Here is a 23,450-nt window from a genome sequence, read left to right as displayed (position 1 = left end):
AGGGACAAATCAATTGGGAGGTAAGTTTGACTGGAGAAAACCTGGAGGAAGTGAAGTGTTTTAGATATCTGGGAGTGGATTTGGGAGCAGATGGAACCATGGAAGGGGAAGTGAATCACAGGGTTGGGGAGGGGGTGAAAGTTCTGGGAGTGTTGAAAAATGTGTGGAAGTCGAGAACATTATCTTGGAAAACAAAAATGGGTATGTTTGAAGGAAAAGTGGTTCCAACAATGTTATATGGTTGTGAGTTGTGGGATATAAATGGAGTTGTGTGGAGGAGGGTGGATGTGCTGGAAATAAAATGTTTGAGGACAATATGTGGTGTGAGGTGGTTTGATCGAGTAAGTAATGAAAGGGTTAGAGAGATGTAAGGTAATAAAAAAAGGGTGGTTGAGAGAGCAGAAGAGGGTGTTTTGAAATGGTTTGGTCACATGGAGAGAATGAGTGAGGAAAGATTGACAAAGAGGATATATGAGTCAGAGGTGGAGGGAACGAGGAGAAGTGGGAGACCAAATTGGAAGTGGAAAGATGGAGTGAAAAAGATTTTGAGTGATCGGGGCCTGAACATGCAGGAGGGTGAAAGGCGGGCAAGGAATAGAGTGAATTGATTCAATGTGGTATATCAGGTCGACGAACTGTCAATGTATTGAATCGGGCATGTGAAGCGTCTGGGGTAAGCCATGGAAAGTTGTGTGGGGCCTGGATGTGGTAAGGGAACTGTGGTTTCGGGCATTATTGCATGACAGCTAGAGACTGAGTGTGAACGAATGGGGCCTTTGTTGTCTTTTCCTAGCGCTACCTCGCACACATGAGGGGGGAGGGGGATGTTATTCCATGTGTGGCAAGGTGGTGATGGGAATGAATAAAGGCAGACAGTGTGAATTGTGTGCATGTGTATATATGTATATGTCTGTGTGTGTATATATATGTGTACACTGAGATGTATGGGTATGTATATTTGCGTGTGTGGACGTGTACGTATATACATGTGTATGGGCCATTTCTTTCGTCTGTTTCCTTGCGCTACCTCGCAAATGCGGGAGACAGCAACAAAGCAAAATAATAATAATAATAATAATACGTCATTTGCCCTCACCTTTTTACATTCTGCACTCAATCTCTCCTGGTACTTCCTCACACGTCTTCTTTCCAAGCTCACTTACTCTCACCACTCTCTTCACTCCAACATTCTCTCTTCTTTTCTGAAAACCTCTACAAATCTTCAACTTCACCTCCACAAGATGATGATCAGACATCCCTCCAGTTACCCCTCTCAGCACATTAACATCCAAAAGTCTCTCTTTCACGTGCCTCAACAAGTAATCCAATAATGCTCTCTGGCCATCTTTCCTACTAACATACGTATACTTGAGTATATCTCTCTTTTCAAACCAGGTGTTCCCAATCACCAGTCCTTTTTCAGTACACAAAGCTACAAGCTCTTCACCATTTCCATTTACAACACTGAACACCCCATGTACACCAATTATACCCTCAACTGCCACATTACTCACCTTTGCATTCAAATCACCCATCACTATAACCTGGTCTCATGCATTAAAGCTGCTAACACACTCACTCAGCTGCTCTCAAAACACTTACCTCTCATGATCCTTCTTCTCATGCCCAGGTGCACAGGCACCAATAATCACCCATCTCTCTCCATCCACTTTCAGTTTTACCCATATCAATCTAGAGTTTACTTTCTTGCACTCTAACACATATTCCCATAACTCCTGCTTCAGGAGGAGTGCTACTCCTTCCTTTGCTCTTGACCTCTCACCAACCCCTGACTTTACTCCCAAGACATTCCCAAACCACTCTTCCCCTTCACCCTTGAGCTTCGTTTCACTTACTTCCTTTCCTCAAACATACTACCTATCTCTCCTTTTTTTCATCTTGGTTACATCCACACACATTTAGACACCCCAGTCTAAGCCTTCGAGGAGGGTGAGCACTCCCCGCATGACTCCTTCTTCTGTTTCCCCTTTTAGAAAGTTAAACTAAAAAGAGGGGTGGGTTTCTAGCTCGCCGCTCCTGTCCCCTTTAGTCACCTTCTATGATACGTGGGGAGTGGGATGTATTTCGGGAAGCAGTGATGGCTTGCACAAAAGATGCTTGTGGCATGAGAAAGGTGGGAGGTGGCAGATTAGAAAGGGTAGTGAGTGGTGGAATGAAGAAGTAAGATTGTTAGTGAAAGAGAAGAGAGAGGCATTTGGATGATTTTTGCAGGGAAGTAGTGCAAATGACTGGGAGATGTATAAAAGAAAGAGGCAGGAGGTCAAGAGAAAGGTACAAGAAGTGAAAAAGAGGGCAAATTAGAGTTGGGGTGAGAGTATCATTAAATTTTAGGGAGAATAAAAAGATGTTTTGGAAGGGGGTAAAAAAGTGCATAAGACAAGAGAACAAATGGAAACATTGGTGAAGGGGGCTAAAGGGGAGGTGATAACAAGTTGTGGGGAAGTGAGGAGATAGAGTGAGTATTCTGAAAAGGTTTGCTGAGTGTGTTAATGATACAGTGGTAGATATAGGGTGTTATGGTCGAGGTGGTGTGCAAAATGGTTTGGTAAACAGAGAAGAGGTAGTGAAAGCTTTGCGGAAGATGAAAGCCGGCAAGGCAGCGGGTTTGGAATGTATTGCAGTGGAATTTATCAAAAAAAAAAAGGGGGTGACTGTGTTGTTGACTGGTTGGTAAGGTTATTCAATTTATGTATGGTTCATGGTAAAGTGCCTGAGGATTGGCGGAATGCATGCATAGTGCAACTGTACAAAGGCAAAGGGGATAAAGTGAGTGTTCAAATAACAGAGGTATAAGTTTGAGGAGCATTCCTGGGAAATCATATGGGAGGGTATTGACTCAGAGGGTAAAGGCATGCACGGAGCATCAGATTGGGGAAGAGCAGTGTGGTTTCAGAAGTGGTAGAGGATGTGTGGATCAGGTGTTTGCTTTGAAGAATGTATGTGAGAAGTACTTAGAAAAACAGATGGATCTGTATGTAGCATTTATGGATTTGGAGAAGGCATATGATAGAGTTAATAGAGAGGCTCTGTGCAGGGTATTAGGAGTATATGGTGTGGGAGGTAAGTTGCTAGAAGCAGTGAGAAATTTTTATCGAGGATATAAGGCATGAGTACAAGTAGGAAGACAGAAAAGTGACCAGTTGCCAGTGAATGTCAGTTTGTGGCAGGGGTGTGTGGTGTCTCCATGGTTGTTTAATTTATTCATGGATGGGGTTGTTAGGGAGGTGAATTGAAGAATTTTGGAAAGAGGGGCAAGTATGCAGTCTGGTGTGGATGAGAGGGCTTGGGAAGTGAGTCAGTTGCTGTTCGCTGATGATATAGCGCTGGTGGCTGATATGGGTGAGAAATTGCATAAGTTGGTGACTGAATTTGGTAAAGTGTGTGAAAGAAGAAAGTTGAGAGTAAATGTGAATAAGAGCAAGGTAATTAGGTTCAGTAGGGTTGAGGGACAAGTAAATTGGGAAGTAAGTTTGAATGGAGAAAAACTGGAGGAAGTGAAGTGTTTGAAATATCTGGGAGTGGATCTGGCAGCGGATGGAACCATGGAAGCGGAAGTGAGTCACAGGGTGGGGGAGGGGGCGAAGGTTCTCGGAGTGCTTTAGAATGTGTGGAAGGTGAGAACGTTATCTCAGAGCAAAAATGGGTATGTCTGAAGGAATAGTGGCTCCATCAATGTTATATGGTTGCAAGGCATGGGCTATAGATAGGATTGTGCAGAGGAGGGTGGATGTGTTGGAAATGAAATGTTTGAGGACATGTAGTGTGAGGTGGTTTGATCGAGTAAGTAATGTGTAAGTAAGTAAGAAATGTGTGGTAATAAAAAAGAGTGTGGTTGAGAGTGCAGAAGAGGGTGTATCGAAAAGGTTTGGACACATGGAGAGAATGAGAGAGGAAAGATTGACAAAGAGGATATATAAGTCAGAGGTGGAGTGAACAAGGAGAAGTGGAAGACCAAATTGGAGGTGGGAGGATGGACTGAAAAAGATTTTGAGCAATCGGGGCCTGAACATACAGGAGGGTGAAGGCATGCAAGGAATAGAGTGAATTGGAACGATGCTGATACCAGGGTTAACGTGCTGTCAATGGATTGAACTAGGGCATGTGAAGCGTCTGGGGTAAACCATGGAAAGTTTTGTGGGGCTTGGATGTAGAAAGGGACATGTGGTTTCGGTGCATTACACATGATAGCTAGAGACTGAGTGTGAACGAATGTGGCCTTTGTTGTCTTTTCCTGGCAAGGTGGTGACGGGAATGGGTGAAGGCAGCAAGTATGAATAGGTACATGTGTATATATGTATATGTCTGTGTATGTATATGTCTATGTATGCATATGTATGTATACGTTGAAATGTATAATTATGTATACATGCGTGTGTGGACGTTTATGTATATACATGTGTATGTGGGTGAGTTGGGCCATTCTTTCATCTGTTTCCTTGCGCTACGTCACTAACACAGGAGACAGCGACTAAGTATAATAAATAAATAAATAAATAAATATATATATATATATATATATATATATGTATGAGCGTGTATGTATATATGTGTGTATATGAGTAGATGTGTCTTTCTTCATGTGTTTCCTGTCACTACCTTGCTAATGCAGGAAACAATGATCAAGTATAATAAAATATATATATATATATATATATATATATATATATATATATATATATATATATATATATATTGTTATGAACATGTGTGTGCGTGTGCCCACATGTTCGTGTATATAACGTGTGTGTGTCCTTGTGTATGGTGTTGTGTAATCCTGTTTTGAAGACAGATGGCGGCCTGTCCTTGAGCACCCAGACCCTTATCAGAGGCGTGAGACTAAGTTGTCAGTCAGCGTACAGGGTATGTCATCGCTGCTGTCGTAAACAAGAGGACAAAGGAGGTTGAACTACGCAGAATGTGCGACGGCCTATAGGATCCTCCAACCAATCACAATTGGATCTTAGGTCCATAGCCAATCAAGGGTAACGTTGTAGCAACAGGGCGGACGCTCGTCCTTGTAATAAATACCCCCTGACGCCCGCTGAGACTCGATTTCTCTTTCTCTCGCCCAACGAGGTCAGTGGTGTCCCCCCTGTCATCAGCCCGTTACCCGAGTGAAGTGCGCGATACAGACTCTACATTGTTTTTGCCTCTGTCATAATTTTGAGTACCATAGAGTTGTAACTTGTCATAGAAGGGTCTAACTAAGTGTAATGTTATCGAAGAAATTGTCATAAAGGAAAGAGATCTCCTGGTTTGAAATCTTATCTGGAATGTTAACTCATGTTCAATGTGAAATTCATGTTCAATGTTAAACTCATGTTCATTGTTAACGTAAATGATTCATGCCTGATTTATCTGCTTATTCTGTACACAGTAGTTCTTTCATTATAAGTAATCTTAATGCTAGTGTTTGATTTATTCCCATGACTTTAAGATAGTGTTATCCTGTGTTGTGCAACATAACAAATCTAACGTCCGTGCAAAGACAAGGATCAGTATAGTATTTGTAACATATATATATGTTATTGGCGACCTTGCTCGAATAAGTATTGAGTTCGTAACAATATATATATATATATATATATATATATATATATATATATATATATATATATATATATATATATATAAATATATTGCTGTGAATTATCTGCATTCACATATGCCCAGGATTAGAGTACTGATTATACAGCGTTGGGTGTTATATTTTATTTTTAGATGTATTGAGGAATTACAGGAATACAATATACAGTTATATGAATATTGTTTGGATTAGCTGTGTGAATACAGAATGTATGGAAGCTATTATTATAAATCTAATTATGTGGAGAAATTTGTGAATCCCAACCACAAGATGTTTATGTGAACATGGAGTATATAGGTTGTTGTGTGAGCAGTTACTGTGCTGACATATGCGATATCATAATCACACAGGGGAGGTTAGAAATATAAAACTACTGATTGCATGGAGACAGGTACAGTATATGAAAACTAACTGTATGGAGGTGGTTGTTTGAATCACTGCGGAGTGAACTGAGCAGGATATATATGAGTACCAAATGTATGGAGGCAGGTATGGGCGTCCAAATGGACCAGGCTGAAGAAAACTGAAGCCATCACTGATGCCTGTCATGCAACCCAGCTACTACGCAAATAGAAGTGGTGTTGCAACATCTGTTAGTCATGCTTTCAGCAAATGTGGGGCCCTTAGATCTATACTATAAAAACTTTGTTTACCGAGTTATCATCAGGCTTTTGAATATTTTTTCATTCATACAATGTATATCATGCATCCGCAGTACACAGTAAACACAGCTGGAAAGCTTTTAACCTGTTCCAGTAATGCAGAGAGTTTAATGAATTTGATATAGGCTATGAAAGGTTTTTAGTCGTTATCTTGGTGGGCCATTTTTCAGTAACTATTTGGTGATAATGACACAATGGTACTGTAATAGCCACAAAACAAGGGACTGATGGGGTCATAACTGGTCATAAGATCTCCTAATAACAATCTTTGGTCTTCGATGAGTCAACAAGAGTCAAGTCAAACGATTCTCACGTCAAGATCTTTAATGCAACTCATCTGCATTGTGATCAGGTCCTTCTGTGCTTTGTACTCTGTGTATACAAATTTCTATGGTACTTCAAACACAGGGCTAAAAAAAAAGAAAACCACGTTAAGACCTGACGGATGTCTGCTGGTCAGTTGTGTCCTCAGTTGAAGAAATGCCAATTTCTTCGTGTCATCCATTAAAATGATATGGCACGAGATGAAATTTCCTTTCAGTTTCATACTAAGTTAAAGGGACAGCAGAGGAGCAGGCACTTGTCATCACTGGGACAGCTACAGTAATGGCACAACGACTTTCATCCGATGACAGGAACGTGAACATGTACAATGCTTTATATTGCAATTTTTTTTACATGTAAAATTGGCTCCATGATGTTTTAAGAGTAGAAGGGCAAACCCAGATGGCAATGGCATAACTCTCGTAGAGTTGAGGCAGAGTTAGAGCAGAGGAAAGGGAGAATATGGGAGGAGAGAGGCAGAATAAGAGATGGTAGGTAGAGAGATGAGGTGGGTGGACCTACCGGGTCTCCGTCCCTGAGCCATTCGATTTCTGGGAGCGGGTCGCCCACCGCCACACACTGCATGAGCAACGTCGTGCCATAGTTGATGCTGTAGCCGGCAGGGTACTCTGATATACGAGTCTCAGCTGTGGACAAACACAACATATATAAATACAACTTACACAAAATCTGTTCTACAAATGTACAGTCACAGAAGTCAATATACAAAACAATTATGTGTGATGCCAATCGATAAATAAAATCCATATGAGGCTAGAATTATGTATTATGTTCAATGTTTGATCTTTCAATGAGCTGAAGTTCAGGTTAATACATCCAATGTCTATTCCCACCCCATCCAATAATTGGACCAGAACAGTTTGAGAAGTATTCTTATTGATGATGATTTACATCATCCACCTTATAAATGAACAGGGGGGGGGGGGGGGCACGACTAAATAACAGTGAGTAACGAGTCTCTCTGGGTAATGTTACATATATGTCGCAGGTGAGACTGCCACCATAGATCCTGCCCTGCTCTCCTCCATCCATCTCTCTCAGTCTAGATCCTCCATGCACCAACCACTGCCTACATCACACCTTCCTCCTAGAATGGCTCCATCCTGCCTACAGTCTAAACTCCCTGCTCCACAAGCCACCGTGACTCCTACACGTTTAGAGTATTTCGCACTCTGGTATCCCTGGTTACTAGCTCTAGTATACAGTACAATACCGTCAGTGAAGATCATAGGTTACTGTGGAATGAAGGCAAGCCAGAGTCAGGCAGGGAATTGTTCCTGTGTGCCTCTCGAGTGTTGTGATGCCCAGCTTAGGTGGCCTACACTGCACAGAGTGGATGACACGGTCATTACTAGTACATAAATGTTCACTCACAAGACTCGTACCTCAGTTTGGGCAAATGGATCTTTTTACCGTATCTTCTCCCTAGACAAGACCACTTCAGTGCGGTACATTTTGGTACTCTCATAAGATTACTGTATATGTATCTACATTACACACACACACACACACACACACACACACGACATAAGAGACTTCTCAAAATGGTTAAGTCACAAGCACAGAGCTACAGTGTTGTTCTGGGACCATGACTCGTCTTCAGGATCTATGCGAATGACTTGAATATGTTTGCAGATGATGCAGAGGTCATGGGGGAAGTGAAAAACATGGCAGATTGCATCAACCTGCAAAGGGGATCATAAAAGAGCCTACTTCACTAATGCATAGGAACCCACACCTCTTCAAAGTCTGGTTCTTCTTATGTATGACCAGTATGACGCGATAATGCTTAATGTAAAATAAAGCCAACACAAAAACAAAGTATCATATAAGTCTAACGTAATCAACATTAATTGAATTAAGGCTTATACAAACGTATTAACGTAGTACGTAACAATGCAAGTGACACTTTGTTACAACCATGGTGACACCAGCCCAGACTAATTACCAATATGTGCACTGAGGTGAATGTCATAAGAGGCCATGGAAGGTTCCAGAGGGAGAAAGCTAACGGTTGCATCCACCGCCAGGGTGGTGGTGGTGGGGGCAGCGCACCACGTCATATGCACCGCCTACCCCTGCTTCTCCTGGGTGCGTTGCTGGTGGCCTGGTCCAGGATTGGAGGGCTAATTTACTGCTAATTGGCAGATATAACTGTGTTGCCCCAAGCGCTAGGGGTGGAGGCTTGACATCCCCAGCCTCCGTTCCCCGACATCCGGGGGTAATACCCCCCTCCCCCCATAACCCCCAAACATCCAAAGCACACGTATCCTATCACAGTTGCATCACATGATACAGTAAAAGATAATGCATCCACTTTCAAAACGCAATAAACGGAAATATGTATTAACAGGATGGTTCATTTCAGGCGTAACAGCAAAACAAAGCTATTAAAGAGTTACGTTAAAAACAAAGTTGATACATTCTCATTACACCTGCGATGCGCAATTTTTTTTTCTATTTACGTTGGAGGTTTCAGTCTCGGACAAAAGTCCACATTAAGGCCGGGCCTTAAATGAAATACTGAGAGGTTAATGAAAGGGAAGAGACAACAGAAAGTATTTACGAATTTTGGAGGATGTGGAAAACCTACCTTTTAAAAAGTGCCAGGTCATATTTATTGGGAAAAATATGAGAAGTTAGAGAGTTCCAAAGCTCTTAGATGTAGGGAAGGAAACTGTCATCGAAACGAACCACTCCTGAGTTGCCAAGGGCATACAGTAATCAGGTGATGTTGCGGCTTGCCGAGTATTGCGTGGTTTACCTAGTGATGGGGGGCACACAGGCAGCCCAGCTCTCGGGAGCACAAAAAAAAAAGAAAAAAAAATGAGAGGGAAAGTGATCCAACAATGCGACATAGGACAAGAGAGTTAGCAAGTCGGACTGCTTTCTATTCAACTGTGCAGTAAGGCTGCGGAGACAGAACCACCCTAGATGTGAGAGCAGTCCATGGACTGATCAATTCTTCGTATAAACGGAAGAACTGTTCGGATGATAAAAAATTTCGCCATCTAAATTGGATTGTCAATCACTTAAAGGCAGACTTAACTTATTTCCGTAATGTGAGGTTTCTAAGCTATGATACAAACGCACCTGCCCATTAAAAAAAAAAAAAAAAAAAAAAAAAAAAATCACCCAAATATGAAGGACTAAAATAACGTATAGTACAACCAGCATATATGCTTGTTTCAAAACTAACGAAAGTAAGCAAGGTATAAAATAAAATAAATAAATGAAATACAAGTTTAAAAATCATAACATGAAAATACATCTCTGAATTTCAAGAAAGCGGACACAAATGCAAAACATATCGTGTCAAAATTCACAAAAGTAGAATAGGATTTAAATATTCATCAGCTTAATACATTTGGCAAAAGAAAAAAAAAAAAACACAGGATAAAGCAAATGCAGTCGAGTTTTTTCTTGTTTATCTATTCATGGCAACTTACATTCAACTGCTGGCTCATGTATGTACATGCACGTCCTGCATGAAAACCTTGCAATGTTTGCACCAGTGATATCAGCAAGCAACTTCATTCATTTATAATTACACTGGCAACTTCACTCGTCTATAATTCTATTTCCAAACCACTTTCCTTTTATTTTTCCTAAATCTATCTAGTTTAAAGCCACTGTCGCGAATTCTCTTGATTACTTCAAGTATCGTAAGTCCCCGTTAATTCAATCCCTCAATCCATTTGAACATTTCCGTCACCGTTCACATCATGCTGTAAATATCATCTTTATCTTCAGAGAAACATCTGACGGCCGGCATCAATTCCGTTATTCCTCTCTGTACACTTTACCAAAATAGGGCAGAGAAATTCACCATCATTCCATCAGATATTAGAAAAAAATAAAGAATGTTCATCAGGGTATCAACGGAAACACAACAACAATTCTATAATACACAGAAGAATATGATGATTTACGAAAACACATGAAGGGAGTTCTTTTGAATATGCCAATATCCACGAAAGTGGGAGAATTCATGTAGCGGGTGACGCGAAACTGGGTGTGTTGGGTGGCTGTTGCTGATGCACTGGGAGACGCGAGGAGTATATACATACATGGCGGGAGGGTAAAGGGGCACGACAACATCAGTGCCTGCCTATTTGGACGGACGACTGAGGCAGAGGGGTTACGAGGTGTCCTGCGAGCCGCGCATTCCGATTGTGGGGTCCTTTAGGAAGCCGGACATCGTGGCATCCAAAGGTACAGAGGCCTATATAATATAGATACTCAGGTCTCTGGCGTCCATTTTCGCACCAGCATAAGTGCAGCTATTACGGCACCCCGGAAGTCCTACAGGGCGTACGGGATTTCACGGGCAAAGGCACCGTGCATGTGACATCTGCCACATTGAATTGGCGTGGCGCATGGTGCCAAGAAAGTGCGAGTGCTCTCAGAGGGTTAAGGGATTACGTACCAGGACCTCGAGGTGTGCACTGTCAAAGCCCTGACCTGGACCCACTCCCTTCACAGGATGTGGTCCAAGAGCACAGGTTGAAAATCGGAGCCTGCCTTGTCCATCTGGTGTCGACCTACGGGTTGGCGGAGGTCATTTCCCCCTTTGTGCACTTGGGGCGGCGGGACTAGGCTGTTCTCCCGTGGCTCCAAGGGCAGGTACCAGTTCCTGAGGTCGGGTTGTCGGGATGGGCGGTGGACGCCTTGGCGGGGTCGCCCATTGCTTCCTTGCGGTAGGTAAGGTATATCGAACCTTCATCTGACCGCCACCTCTCAACTTCTCTCTATGCTGTCAGCAATCTGATCTTAAATCTTCCTCTTATTGTGTCCATACACTCCTTCCCTCAATTAACAGCTTCCTTCACTATCAACATGTAGTTGGGTCGCCTACCGACAAACAACCAAGCTTATGTAGCAAATAAAATCCCACACAAAAAAAATGCACAGATTGTAGATGTAGTTAGACTTTCCGGCACGTCCCATCACTTATTGGGAATCCATGAAGACTATAATATGGCTCTGGTCTCCCGTGACGAACCACACCCGCACCTCATCTCACAGACGCTTCCCTCCTCCCTTTATTTACTCTCACATACATTTCATCATGAACACACACATTAACTTTTGTACAAAATGTCTTTTTTTTTTTTTTTTTAAAGCACGCTATCAAATAAGGTGGTAGTTGTATACCAAAGAAAATGTCGGGTTCATGTTAGGAAAAGTATATACCAACAGACTTGTAGAAAACTCATGAGATCCAGTCAAGGTTATCATGATGATGATCAATACTCTTCTAACCGAAATATTACATCACAACCCATGACAACATGCCTCACATATGGCGCCGATGTTAACATACGACACACCTACCTGCCATGGGATTCAAACCAGCAACAGTTTACGATAGTATATATCTACTATGTCGATAACCTTCTGAGGTTTTTATAGGTTCTGATGATTTTTTATTTTTGAAGTGTATTTACCTACTCTCACATCGATTAAATTTTCCCTGATACACATAACCTTCACTATTACTGTCAAATAATACCGTTTTGGTAAAACTCCAATTCATGTTCGGCAAGTTATTACTTTCTTATAAACACTACATAATTATCCTTGAACTAAACCATTGAAAATCTAAAGCTTACAGCGATGCGGAGCTAAACTTGAAACTTAAGAATTTCTTCTTTGCCGGATAGTAGTCATAATCTACGAAGGTGTCGATCATAGGCTTGTCAATCACGTGCAGTGCACTACTGACTACCTAACCCCTCCTTCTAGCACGCTGTTTCTATCTCACTCACTGAACAACGTCGTGTTATTTGCTTCCAATAATTCGGGTGGGAAACCCAAGTTATGCTGATCCAAACTAGATGGTCACCACGACACTAAACCCAATTTATGTGCCTACACCTTGCAAGCAGAAACACCGTTGTTAGATTAATATTTTTCTTCTATTCACAAATACGACTCATTCTACAAATAATAAAATGCTGCCACAATATCTGGACGACCTTAGCTCCCAACCATTGGCAAAAAATCGGTTTCTTCATCAAGTTGTCTTTCCCCCGGTCATCCCAGACCCATTTGGGAAATCTGAGGCACACCAGTTCAAGTACACGTCAGACCCACAGTAATAAGAAATATCCATGAGTGTATATGTTCTAAATTAGTGTTGAGTATATATGTTCTACTAAATTAGCGTCTGATTCGGTTATCTTCATTCACTGTGAAGTTGAACCTTTTAACTCCTTGATAAAGGATACCTTTAATTTAATTGCTTGTTGTTCTTGCGTCGGCCTATATAAGCAAATCTTATTATCAGATGCCTTTACCACAGTAGCCTCGATCCTCAACTCCAAATGCAAGATCAGGCAAAGGAGAAAGTCTCACAGCCGAAGTAGTATAGTCCTCAGGTCACACCAGTCCAAGAACAGATTATCACAGCCCACAGACCACACAAGTACGGTACCCACAGAAAAACCACCACCACCATCCCCGGACTTCCTTAGTAAAGCCTTAGGAAAGGACCATTTCATCTCCAAGACCAACACAGCCCATATGAGACCAACCCAACCAAGGATAAAACAAAGCCTCACATCAGATTAACACAGCCCCACATCGAACTAGTACAGGCCTTGTCAAACCCAACACAACAGCAGAAAATCATAATCCATAGCTAGTTAGGAACGAGAATACATAGAGGCGTCCCTACTGACGGGCCCAGATCCGTTGCCACAAAAATAAATACATATTTTGGTCCTCTCAATTAAATTTTGTGAGGCAACTGTGTTCATTCATATGTGAATCTTTTGTTCAAAAATAACAATATCTACAATACTAGATGACTATAACAGTCCTGCTGACGCTCAAAGCTTGCACAGCAGAGCGTATTTCCCTGTATTCCTGCTGTATACCTGCATTTCTGAACACATGACTCACAATGAACGGAAATTAAAACACAACAAACGTGCGTCCATCCCAGCCTAATTCAATTCTTTCCCTGCACCAGACTCAGATTGGCAGGCAAATACAGCCCGAAATAACTGTTACTTTCCCGGATTTTCGAGAGACTGATGTCTGTATCGTGGCTCACACATAATGACCATATTGTCATGCACTGTCATATCCGTCGCCCACTGTCAACCATCATCCCCCATCACCATCTACCACCCATCACCCTTACTATTACCCATTTCTAGCTATCATCCACCGCCCACTACCACCCAACGCCCAGTGCCACCTGCAGAACGCTGCCACCCACTTATCACGACCATACTGTGTCACCTGCCCTCCACTATCTTCAACACCAGGCAGTCAGTCTCCAGGCCCTTACCCTGTGGCTGAGGTAGCCCTTGCCACCACCACCATAGGCCTACACCCCACGCTGCAGAAACAGATTTAAAGTGATTCAAGAGATGATCCTCCGGTGTGGTGGATCGACACCCGCACCCCCCCAACAAAACCGCCTCCTGAGGCCCTGGACGCCACGCGTGACTTGCCAAACGCAGCGACGGTGCTTTCCCGGCAATGCCTGGCTCGCCCGAGGCTCCCGCCACGGCTCCAGGAATCTCATCTCGGGGTCGTTCACAGGAATGTATTCTATCGACGGCTCTCGTCATGCCTGTCAACCCGTCCCGACCCAGCACGTTGCTGGCTGTATGCTAGTCACGTTCCGGCTGCCATGTGGCTCAATTCCAGGTCATGATCTAGAATACGGGCCCATGGCCGCTCTACAGTTCCACCGTGACCAACCCTACCTACCTGGGCAGGGTGACGTACTGCCAGCATGACAAGGGCGAGCTTGAAGCACCACCGAGCGAGCCAGACTAAACCATGTTTACCATCAGGATGCTGACCTCGGCCGGAGACCAACAAGACGTCAGTAACCAGTGTCCACCTCTACTGCCTCGAGTTTCCTGCAGTCTCCTCCTGGAGTGAATACTCTGAAGGCCACAACCTCCTGCTGCTTCCACCAGGGTCAAATCCGATGGCCACAAGAACGATGTTTCCCAAGTACATTCGACGTCTCGCGTTTAATCTGTTCTGTACGATGTCTCTCCCTCAAGTTCGCCTGACTTCTCATTTCTGAAACATCTTTTGCTCAGATCAAGCAGGTTCGGTATGTGATATGCTGATGGAAGTATGTCTTGATGCTGTCGCTGTGTTCGGTACTCTGAGTTTGACGCGATCGTGATGGTTATGACGACAAACTGTTGGAGAATACCAGGTGTACCATGATGATGATGGTGATGTATCTGTGGTGGCGAGTGGTGAAGGAGAGGGAGCAACCAAGAAGATTAATCGTGTGAGACGGTTGGGAACCAGCTCAGTGAGCTGGGGCAGGAGGGAGGGAAGGAGCCATGAGCCACCAGTAACCATCGAAAAAGGTAAGAAACGTCTCTGTATAGCCAAGTAAATATTGTTAGATATACCGCATACAGTATCCACCACCACTCGATTCACCAACACAAAATACACCAGAGGATACAAAACCAAGAGTATGCGCATCCAAAATACAGCCCAAGTACACGTACCAGCGTGTATCAGAGTCATACTTAAGACTTTATAACGCAGAAGACAGCCTCCCTAACACATCAATACACAGAATCATATAACACAGGAGCAAGGATCCCCAACACATCATTACACAAAACCATATAACGCGGGAGAAAGCCTCCCCCAACACATCAACACACAAGACCATGCAACAAAGGAGAGAGCCTTCTCCACCACATCAATACACCATAGGAGAGAGAGCCTCCCCAACCACAGCAATACACAGGGGGGGGGGGGGATCACATCAATACACAAGGCAATACATCACAGGAGAGAGAGCCTTCTCTAACCACAGCAATACACATGACGTTACACCACAGAAGAGAGCCTTCTCCAACCACAGCAATACACAGGGATCCCCTCACCACATCAATACACCAGACCATGCAACACAGGAGAGAGAGAGCCCCCGCCAACCACAGCAATACACAGGACCAGGCAGAGCATCAGACAACAAGAGAGCGGCCGTGTGTGAGGTAGCGGCCAATATTGTCGTCAAAGCCTGCCTGGATAATTGAACATTCCGGGCGGGGTTTCCTCCAGCTCTCCCCAACCTTCTTCCCAAGCCTCCCCACCTCCTCATCTCCTTCCTCCTCCTCCACTCCCCACAGCCTTCATCCCCCCCGCTCCACTTCCCCACTTCAACACAGCCCTGGGCTTATTCACCCTCATCCCCCGCCCACCCCCGCGCGAACGGCCTTGTGCCCGGATTTCTCTCTCCCACCATCTTCGCCCCCAACTCAACCATATTAATGCGTGGAAGCCTCGTCTTGGGCGACCCCTTGCAGGATGCGCGGTCTGGGGCGGCTGCTGGCTCCTTCGCACGTCCCACACACTCGAGGAAAAAAAAAAAGAAAATGAAGTTCATCTTTCTCAGGAAATGGAACAAGAAGCCTCTATTTTCGTCTTGTTCTGACCTTCCAATTTGGAGGCGGCCGGCGGGCCCGTCGCAGACCTGTCGCGGCCACAAGCGGGGGTGGTGCCTCCACTCACTCCCTCCCCCATCCTCCGGAGACCCCCCACCCGCTCTCCTGCTAACAACCCCAGCTACAACCCTCCACTACGGCTCACCCAATAGTCAAAATTAATTCTAGGCTCTACATTAATGAGCTACAATATACATTCTATCACATCATTGTCCCTCAAACAAGTGACTACACTTCTCGGACGTGTGGGAGGAAGAGACTCATCAAATTGTGACCATTTCTACTGAGGTTCTTTCACTCTGACACCTCTCCACCACTCCGGCTACACTCGTCATGAACACTGTGAAACTCAGGACACCACACCCTCGTCAGATATTCACTCTCCTTCATTTGTTTTTCCCCCCACCAGCTCATCAATTTTCCTTCTAATTACCCCTACGCTTACCCGAACGCATGGGAAGTGAAGTCTGACGGCCAGGGATAAGACGCTCCTAATAATCTGGAGTTTATTAATGACGCCACAAACAGGCTTACGTCAATCGCGTCAGACGTGTTCATTCTACAGATACATAGGACTGTACCACTCCAATTCACGGTAGACACTCTATCAACACACACCGACCGGCAGCACCTACCCACCACTCGATACACCTTATGAAACGATTGTCTCCAAGACATACCATCAACCCTCACTCACACGAGTTCACTTCGTCCGCAGACAAACTCATGCCACTTCAGGTCAAACATGTCTACATCACATGTCAGAAGTTCCACGTCTCTCATGTCAGGTACGGACGCATCGCGTATACTGAGACGCGTGTCCGTGGAGGGGGAATCAGGTTAGAACTCAGCCTCGCCGGGATCAGCGAGGGACAGTGGATACACAGGAGGAAGGTAGGCAGGCAGGTGGACAGGCTTCCTCATTCATGATGTAATTTCTCGACCTGCGTGTCTGAGAGAGAGAGAGAGAGAGAGAGAGAGAGAGAGAGAGAGAGAGAGAGAGAGAGAGAGAGAGAGAGAGAGAGAGACCGGTGAGGGTGTCCGCCCGGCTGGCCAACAGCAGCACCAGCCGGCCAGCAGGGACGTCACACAGCCGCAGCCACAATTGGCCGACCTCTGCCACCATTCACCGCTCCCTCGGCCACAGCCTGTGGCGCAAATGCACCCTCTCCTTACAGCAAAACCCACTTCCCTCGCCACATGCTGTGCGGAGGCAACTCTTAGGGTCACCACTTCCTCAGCAAGCGTCACAGTTCTCACAGGCAAGACACCGACGCTTGCCACCTTCACCACTCCACGCCAGGTGTTTCAAACATATGCCAGTCTACAACCAGTCAGGTGTTGACAAGAATAACACATGACCGTCCATAAAGCAGTCAGGCGTTCACAAGAATATCACACCACGTCGTCTGTGGTCTTGTCCACCTGCTCACAACGACACAAGCTTAAATGACAAACCGAAATGTCATAACCTTTAAAGTGAATATATATAATATATACTACTGAACAGAAGCGGTAAAGGTTGAAAATACGAGTCCCAAGATGGAAATAACGCTCACACGAACTGGTCCGGTTACGGCTGCCACGCTCATAAAATTCTCTGGAATTTCCGATACCCTTTACTACTGCATCGCCACCTGGCAATCTTATCACGAGGCATCGCCACCTGGCAATCTTATCACGAGGCATCGCCACCTGGCAAAATTATTATGAGGGGAGTAAATATAGTAAATATAAAGAAAAAGAGGTAGGATAATACTGAACCTACTGTCCTTTGAAGCTGATCAGAAGCTGATGGTACATTAATAACTTTCCACCGAATCTAATGTTTTCCCACAGACACACGAATATGTGGTGTTTAACTGTACGTCGCCTGCAACGGGTTACGAACGGTTCCTGCAGCTTTATGGCTGCGTTACGATCAGTAGCAGGGAAGTGAGGAATTCCTTTCGAGAGAAATTCCTCGATGAGACTATACTCCGACGATACAACCTCGCCGAAGGTGAATTTTCCACTCGCAGCGTAAGCACACAGCAGGCGGAGTCCGGTAACACCACACTATACTAACTAACGCAGAGTATAAACAGTTCCATCTGAAAATCCAGACAATCTATGATACACTTGTGTGGCCTGTAGCGCAGCATAAGCTGTCTTCAGCCACTTCCAAGTTAAGCGGCCTGACTCAAGTAGAGAGCATTTCATAAGTGGCATAAGTCAAGTGAAAACCATAAGTGGCATAACTCAAGTAAAGACCACTTCATAAGTGGCATAAGTTAAGACCATAAGTGGCATAACTCAAGTAAAATCTCAGTTAGAGTCATACGTCTTCTACCGTTAACAATTTCTCAGATGCCGAGCAACAACTTGATGAAGCACATCCTGTAGACTTTTCCAAGTTATGGCCGAAGTCGACTTGCAGGTTGAAGCCTAACTCCACCAGCGGATCAACGGACAGAAAACGCGATCCTCCCTAAGTGTCTGCCATACTTGCGCAGGCGACACAAAAACGGAACTTTTTCTTTCAAATAACGCGAGGAACAATACGTCGTTAACAACACCAAACTTTCTCGTTTCCCATTTTCTATCCCAAGCTGACGTCGGTCGCGTCCGACAGTTATTAGCGGAAGAACTCCCATCAATTACGCAACCAATAATTAGTAAAGGGATCTTCTCCCAGACCCTTCCGCCTCATGTTGCTTTATCCAGCTCAAGGCCAAAGTTCTTTATTATACAGGGTCGGGAGGCCTGGAGGTCCGGGCGGCCTCCCACCACCCACCTACACACCCACACACACACACACACACACATGGACAGTTTCCGATGCGGTTCGTCCGTTTCCTCGACGCGTCTGGTCATCGTACCGACAATAATAACAGAAAAGAAGCCAACGTCTCTAGACCTTTTTACCCCTTTTGAGTGCAATGGCACAGCCTTTGGGTACAATAGCCTGTGGCCTATGACATGGCCAACTGAAGGGCCAGGTTCAAGGCTAAGGCCATCATGTCCAAAATGTCATGCTCACCGACCCGCACCGTCGTGCATCAGGCAGTTTAAATAATTCGAGAAAGCACTGCAGTCACTCCCCGCCACGACAATGGAGCCCTGATTACTTCCAATCTAAACTTCCTCTCGACTGTAAAGACATCAAAGATGTACTGTAATAAGGATCATGTCCGGATAATTTGGAAGAGGGATATCTGGATGACCAACACTGAGGAAATTCACATGAGAACCTACTGAAGAGAGACATATTATCCTTGGATACTACGGCCCCTTGATTACGACGACGTAAACCCTTTCGAATACAATGAATAAAGTCTGTCCTCAGAGCTGTGGTCCCAAAAGGGATCAAGTCATTTTACCTGAGGGATTAAGTCGTGGTGCTCATAGGGTTCACGCTCGGTACCGGGGGTAGGCGGAGGGCTGGTAGAGCCGTATTGCCAGCAACCGGCAGCCACGGGTCCCAGGCCACATTACTTCCAGGTGGGCGGGGAGCCGGCCGAGCGTAGTCACCTGCGGTGCGCCTGCCACCCTCACCCGCCCGCCACACAAACCCCCAACGCAACACCCTCAACAAATTGATACACAAAAACATTAACTGGCAACTCTCTCCTCCCTCCACCCGGTGATGCCACTGGAGCCGCCAGTCTCGTACATAAATTCCTGCAATGACCCTTCTTAGCCTGTTTGTGGGGGCATGTGTGGATTTCCCTGCCAGTCCTAAACTTAAGCAAATGAATGTACAGAGATTAGCGGGTACAGGTTTATTCTCCGTGGCCTTATTCCGGGAAAAGAAAGGGAAAAACAATAATTTTGTACCGTGTGTTATCTTGAAGATACGGATTTTACTTAATGACCTTTGGCTACTGTTCGCTATTAAATCCAACACATATACAGACATACACGGTGAAACACCTGGCAGGCATTTACGTCTAACTGGAATCGGACAATATGTGAGTGGATGGGGGGATTAAACTGGTACATGATGGCAACCTGTGAAAAATTCTGTCTTCCTTATCAAGCTGAGGCGGATCAAGATGATTTCATCTACAGTGAGTGACAGACCAAGCGACACGATGCCAACGGACGCATCACGTAACCTAGAGGCTGCGAGCGGCCCAGTAGAAAGAAAGACGGACACACGCCTGAACAGATTTCCACAGGCCGGTGGATACTACCTCACCAAGGAATGACTCCAGGGAAGACTGGACACAACAGTCCCCCACCCCGGACCAACGTTAATTTGGAGGGACGAATACACCCGCGAACGGACGTACGGCAAGAACGAGAAAACACCGACTGAATCCACGATCAGAGAAACGAATGAGCAGGCATGGAGGAGCAAGAAGACAGCGACTGACGAATGATCAGAAGAAAACAAAACATTGGACGACTAGGGAGATGAGAGAGGGAGGAGGACTAAGTGCACCAAGACAGCCACGAACGGCCCGCCGTACGAACACCACGGCCCAGAGCAGCCTCCCTAATGGACGGTCCTCCGCCCACATTTGCCATAATCAAGAATCCATTTGGGACAATGTGCCGCCCACGCCAGCTCTCTACACAGTCAAAACATGTAATTAACATGACAAGTGTCTCAGGGAGGTGTGCCCAGCATCTACTCCCTGCTGAAACAGAATACCTGACTCAGCTAAGGTCAAGCAGCGGATATGAACTGGATGTAACAGCCAAGGTTATAACGGGAAGCCATTTTCCAAACCCAACTCCAACACAGTCCTGATCCAACCCCATACACAAGAGCCGGAACCGGAGCTAGACTCCGGGAGATGACAAACACAAAAACCAAAATTAGACTCTTAATCATCCTAATCCATATAATCTTACAAGGTTAATGATAGAACGATGTACTTACAAAATACGATAATTACCATCCGACATGACATTACAGACACCGTCACAATCATGAACATCCCTAGCATGACAGTCGGGACCCAACACAACATAACATGATGACTGATGCCCAAGGCGACACATAACATGATGACTGATGCCCAAGGCGACACATAACATGATGACTGATGCCCAAGGCGACACATAACATGATGACTGATGCCCAAGGCGACACATAACATGATGACTGATGCCCAAGGCAACACATAACATGATGACTGATGCCCAAGGCGACACGTAACATGATGACTGATGCCCAAGGCGACACATAACATGATGACTGATGCCCAAGGCGACACATAACATGATGACTGATGCCCAAGGCGACACATAACATGATGACTGGTGCCCAAGGCGACACATAACATGATGACTGATGCCCAAGGCGACACATAACATGATGACTGATGCCCAAGGCGACACATAACATGATGACTGATGCCCAAGGCGACACGTGACGTGATGACTGATGCCCAAGGCTACACATAACATGATGACTGATGCCCAAGGCGACACATAACATGATGAATGATGCCCAAGGCGACACATAACATGATAACTGATGCCCATGGCGACATATAACATGATGACTGATGCCCAAGGCGACACGTGACGTGATGACTGATGCCCAAGGCGACACATAACATGATGACTGATGCCCAAGGCGACACATAACATGATGACTGATGCCCAAGGCGACACATAACATGATGACTGATGCCCAAGGCGACACATAACATGATGACTGATGCCCAAGGCGACACATAACATGATGACTGATGCCCAAGGCGACACATAACATGATGACTGATGCCCAAGGCGACACATAACATGATGACTGATGCCCAAGGCAACACATAAGACCAACTACGACAGTCATAGACCCCAAGCATGACAGTTCACAGCCATGTTCACGGACAGAAGTTGAGACAGCTCGACATACATATATACATAAGCGGCAGACGACACAACCTCCTACTCTGAGGAAACCTGGACCAAAGATACTCAGACGTTCCCAGTCCGGAACTTAAGGCCATCCTCTGCTTACCAAGGCATATATATGCTTTCCAGACTGTGCCAAACTCATCTTTTCTTAAAGACGGGTTTCGGTCTAAGGTCCCCTGACTGTGGTTCTCCACGTGCGGCTTTAACACGGATCTCATGACCCGAGACTACAGGAGGAGGAGGAGGACACACACGCGGCACAGGAGCGTTAGGTCCACCAGCACGTGGTCTGACACCGCGCCACGTCGGAACACGTGTCGTGTGCCGACCCGATCAACGGAAGCGGTAGCACGACGTGAGGATGGCCCCGTACACGTCCACAGGTGTAATACTACATCGTCTGAACCAGAAAAATCAACATACAAGCTTGAAAAACAGGCCACAACCTTCAACAGTGCAAATCATTTTAGATTTCTTCTTCATCTCTCTCTCTCTCTCTCTCTCTCTCTCTCTCTCTCTCTCTCTCTCTCTCTCTCTCTCTCTCTCCCTCCCCGAGAGGTGACGGTGACTCAAGGTTGGGAAGGGGGTCCTCCTCGCCAGTGTTCAGACACACAGGACCTCTGTTCTGCAGGTCGCAAGGCAGGACAAAAACTTCTTTTAAGATTAAGGCCACGAGTGTAGACCGCTCGCCCAATACTGTACAGATACCTAACTCCTCTCTCTCTCTCTCTCTCTCTCTCTCTCTCTCTCTCTCTCTCTCTCTCTCTCTCTCTCTATTTCTTGTTCGTACTTGTTCGCCGTTTCTCTCAACAGCCAGTTAGCGTCGTGTATAATGGACCAAGACCGGGAGACCCCTTCCCACAACCACGCTCCATATACACTACGACACACACACACACACACACACACACACACACACTAGGTTACACAACACTGTAATAGGGAGGGCTGTGATATACGAGTCAAGTTACGGAGGTGGGATTCAGGGCCCAGGTATAACTTGGTAATACTGCCAGGGTGGCTTGATCCTCCTCTCTCTCTCGGGGTCGGTCAACGGACTATAACCGACCGCGCCCCGGCTGCCTCTCCACCGCTCATATCATACCTCTCATAAACGCGTAAGTCCCTACACATCTATGTAGACAGTGTACGCACATATCAGGTCGGTCAGTCGTGCCTTTTTTCCCACGTTAGCTGGGACAAGATCTGACCGTCAACAGACCTCATAACAATGATGCGCTGCGTCTATGCAAATACCTTCGAGAATGAGTTCCGTAACGAAGCGAATCGATTCGTAATATATGCAGTGACGATGATGCTGGTCGTGTTCACCACTCAGATACCTTCGCTAAGAATATAAATGCATCTGTTTATATGCTAAACTGCATGTTTACTGAATGGAGTCCTAGCTACGTGTCTTCGTTGTATATCAACTGACTTATACTTCACTCTTGTGTCTCCCCTGATGTGATAATTACACGAAAGTGCACTTAGGAACTAATCATGTTTCATTTTCCCCACGGACTC

The 23,450-nt window shown here is 45.3% G+C and overlaps 1 protein-coding gene across 2 annotated transcripts in view; it reads right to left on the bottom strand.

Moving 5' to 3' along the window:
• The window catches only part of LOC139762345 (tyrosine-protein kinase transmembrane receptor Ror2-like), a 422,639-nt gene that overhangs the window by 24,863 nt on the left and 374,326 nt on the right, over positions 1–23,450 (bottom strand). For both annotated transcript variants that reach the window (XM_071687040.1, XM_071687041.1), the window contains exon 6: positions 7,117–7,241. In XM_071687040.1, coding sequence (XP_071543141.1) covers positions 7,117–7,241 — 125 coding nt within the window. The remainder of the gene's footprint in view (positions 1–7,116; positions 7,242–23,450) is intronic.

The sequence above is a fragment of the Panulirus ornatus genome, chromosome 43, assembly GCF_036320965.1.
Source record: "Panulirus ornatus isolate Po-2019 chromosome 43, ASM3632096v1, whole genome shotgun sequence".
Classification (NCBI taxonomy): Eukaryota; Metazoa; Arthropoda; class Malacostraca; order Decapoda; family Palinuridae; genus Panulirus; species Panulirus ornatus.
Note: the sequence above shows the minus strand (reverse complement) of the source record. Positions and strands in the feature narration are given on the sequence as shown.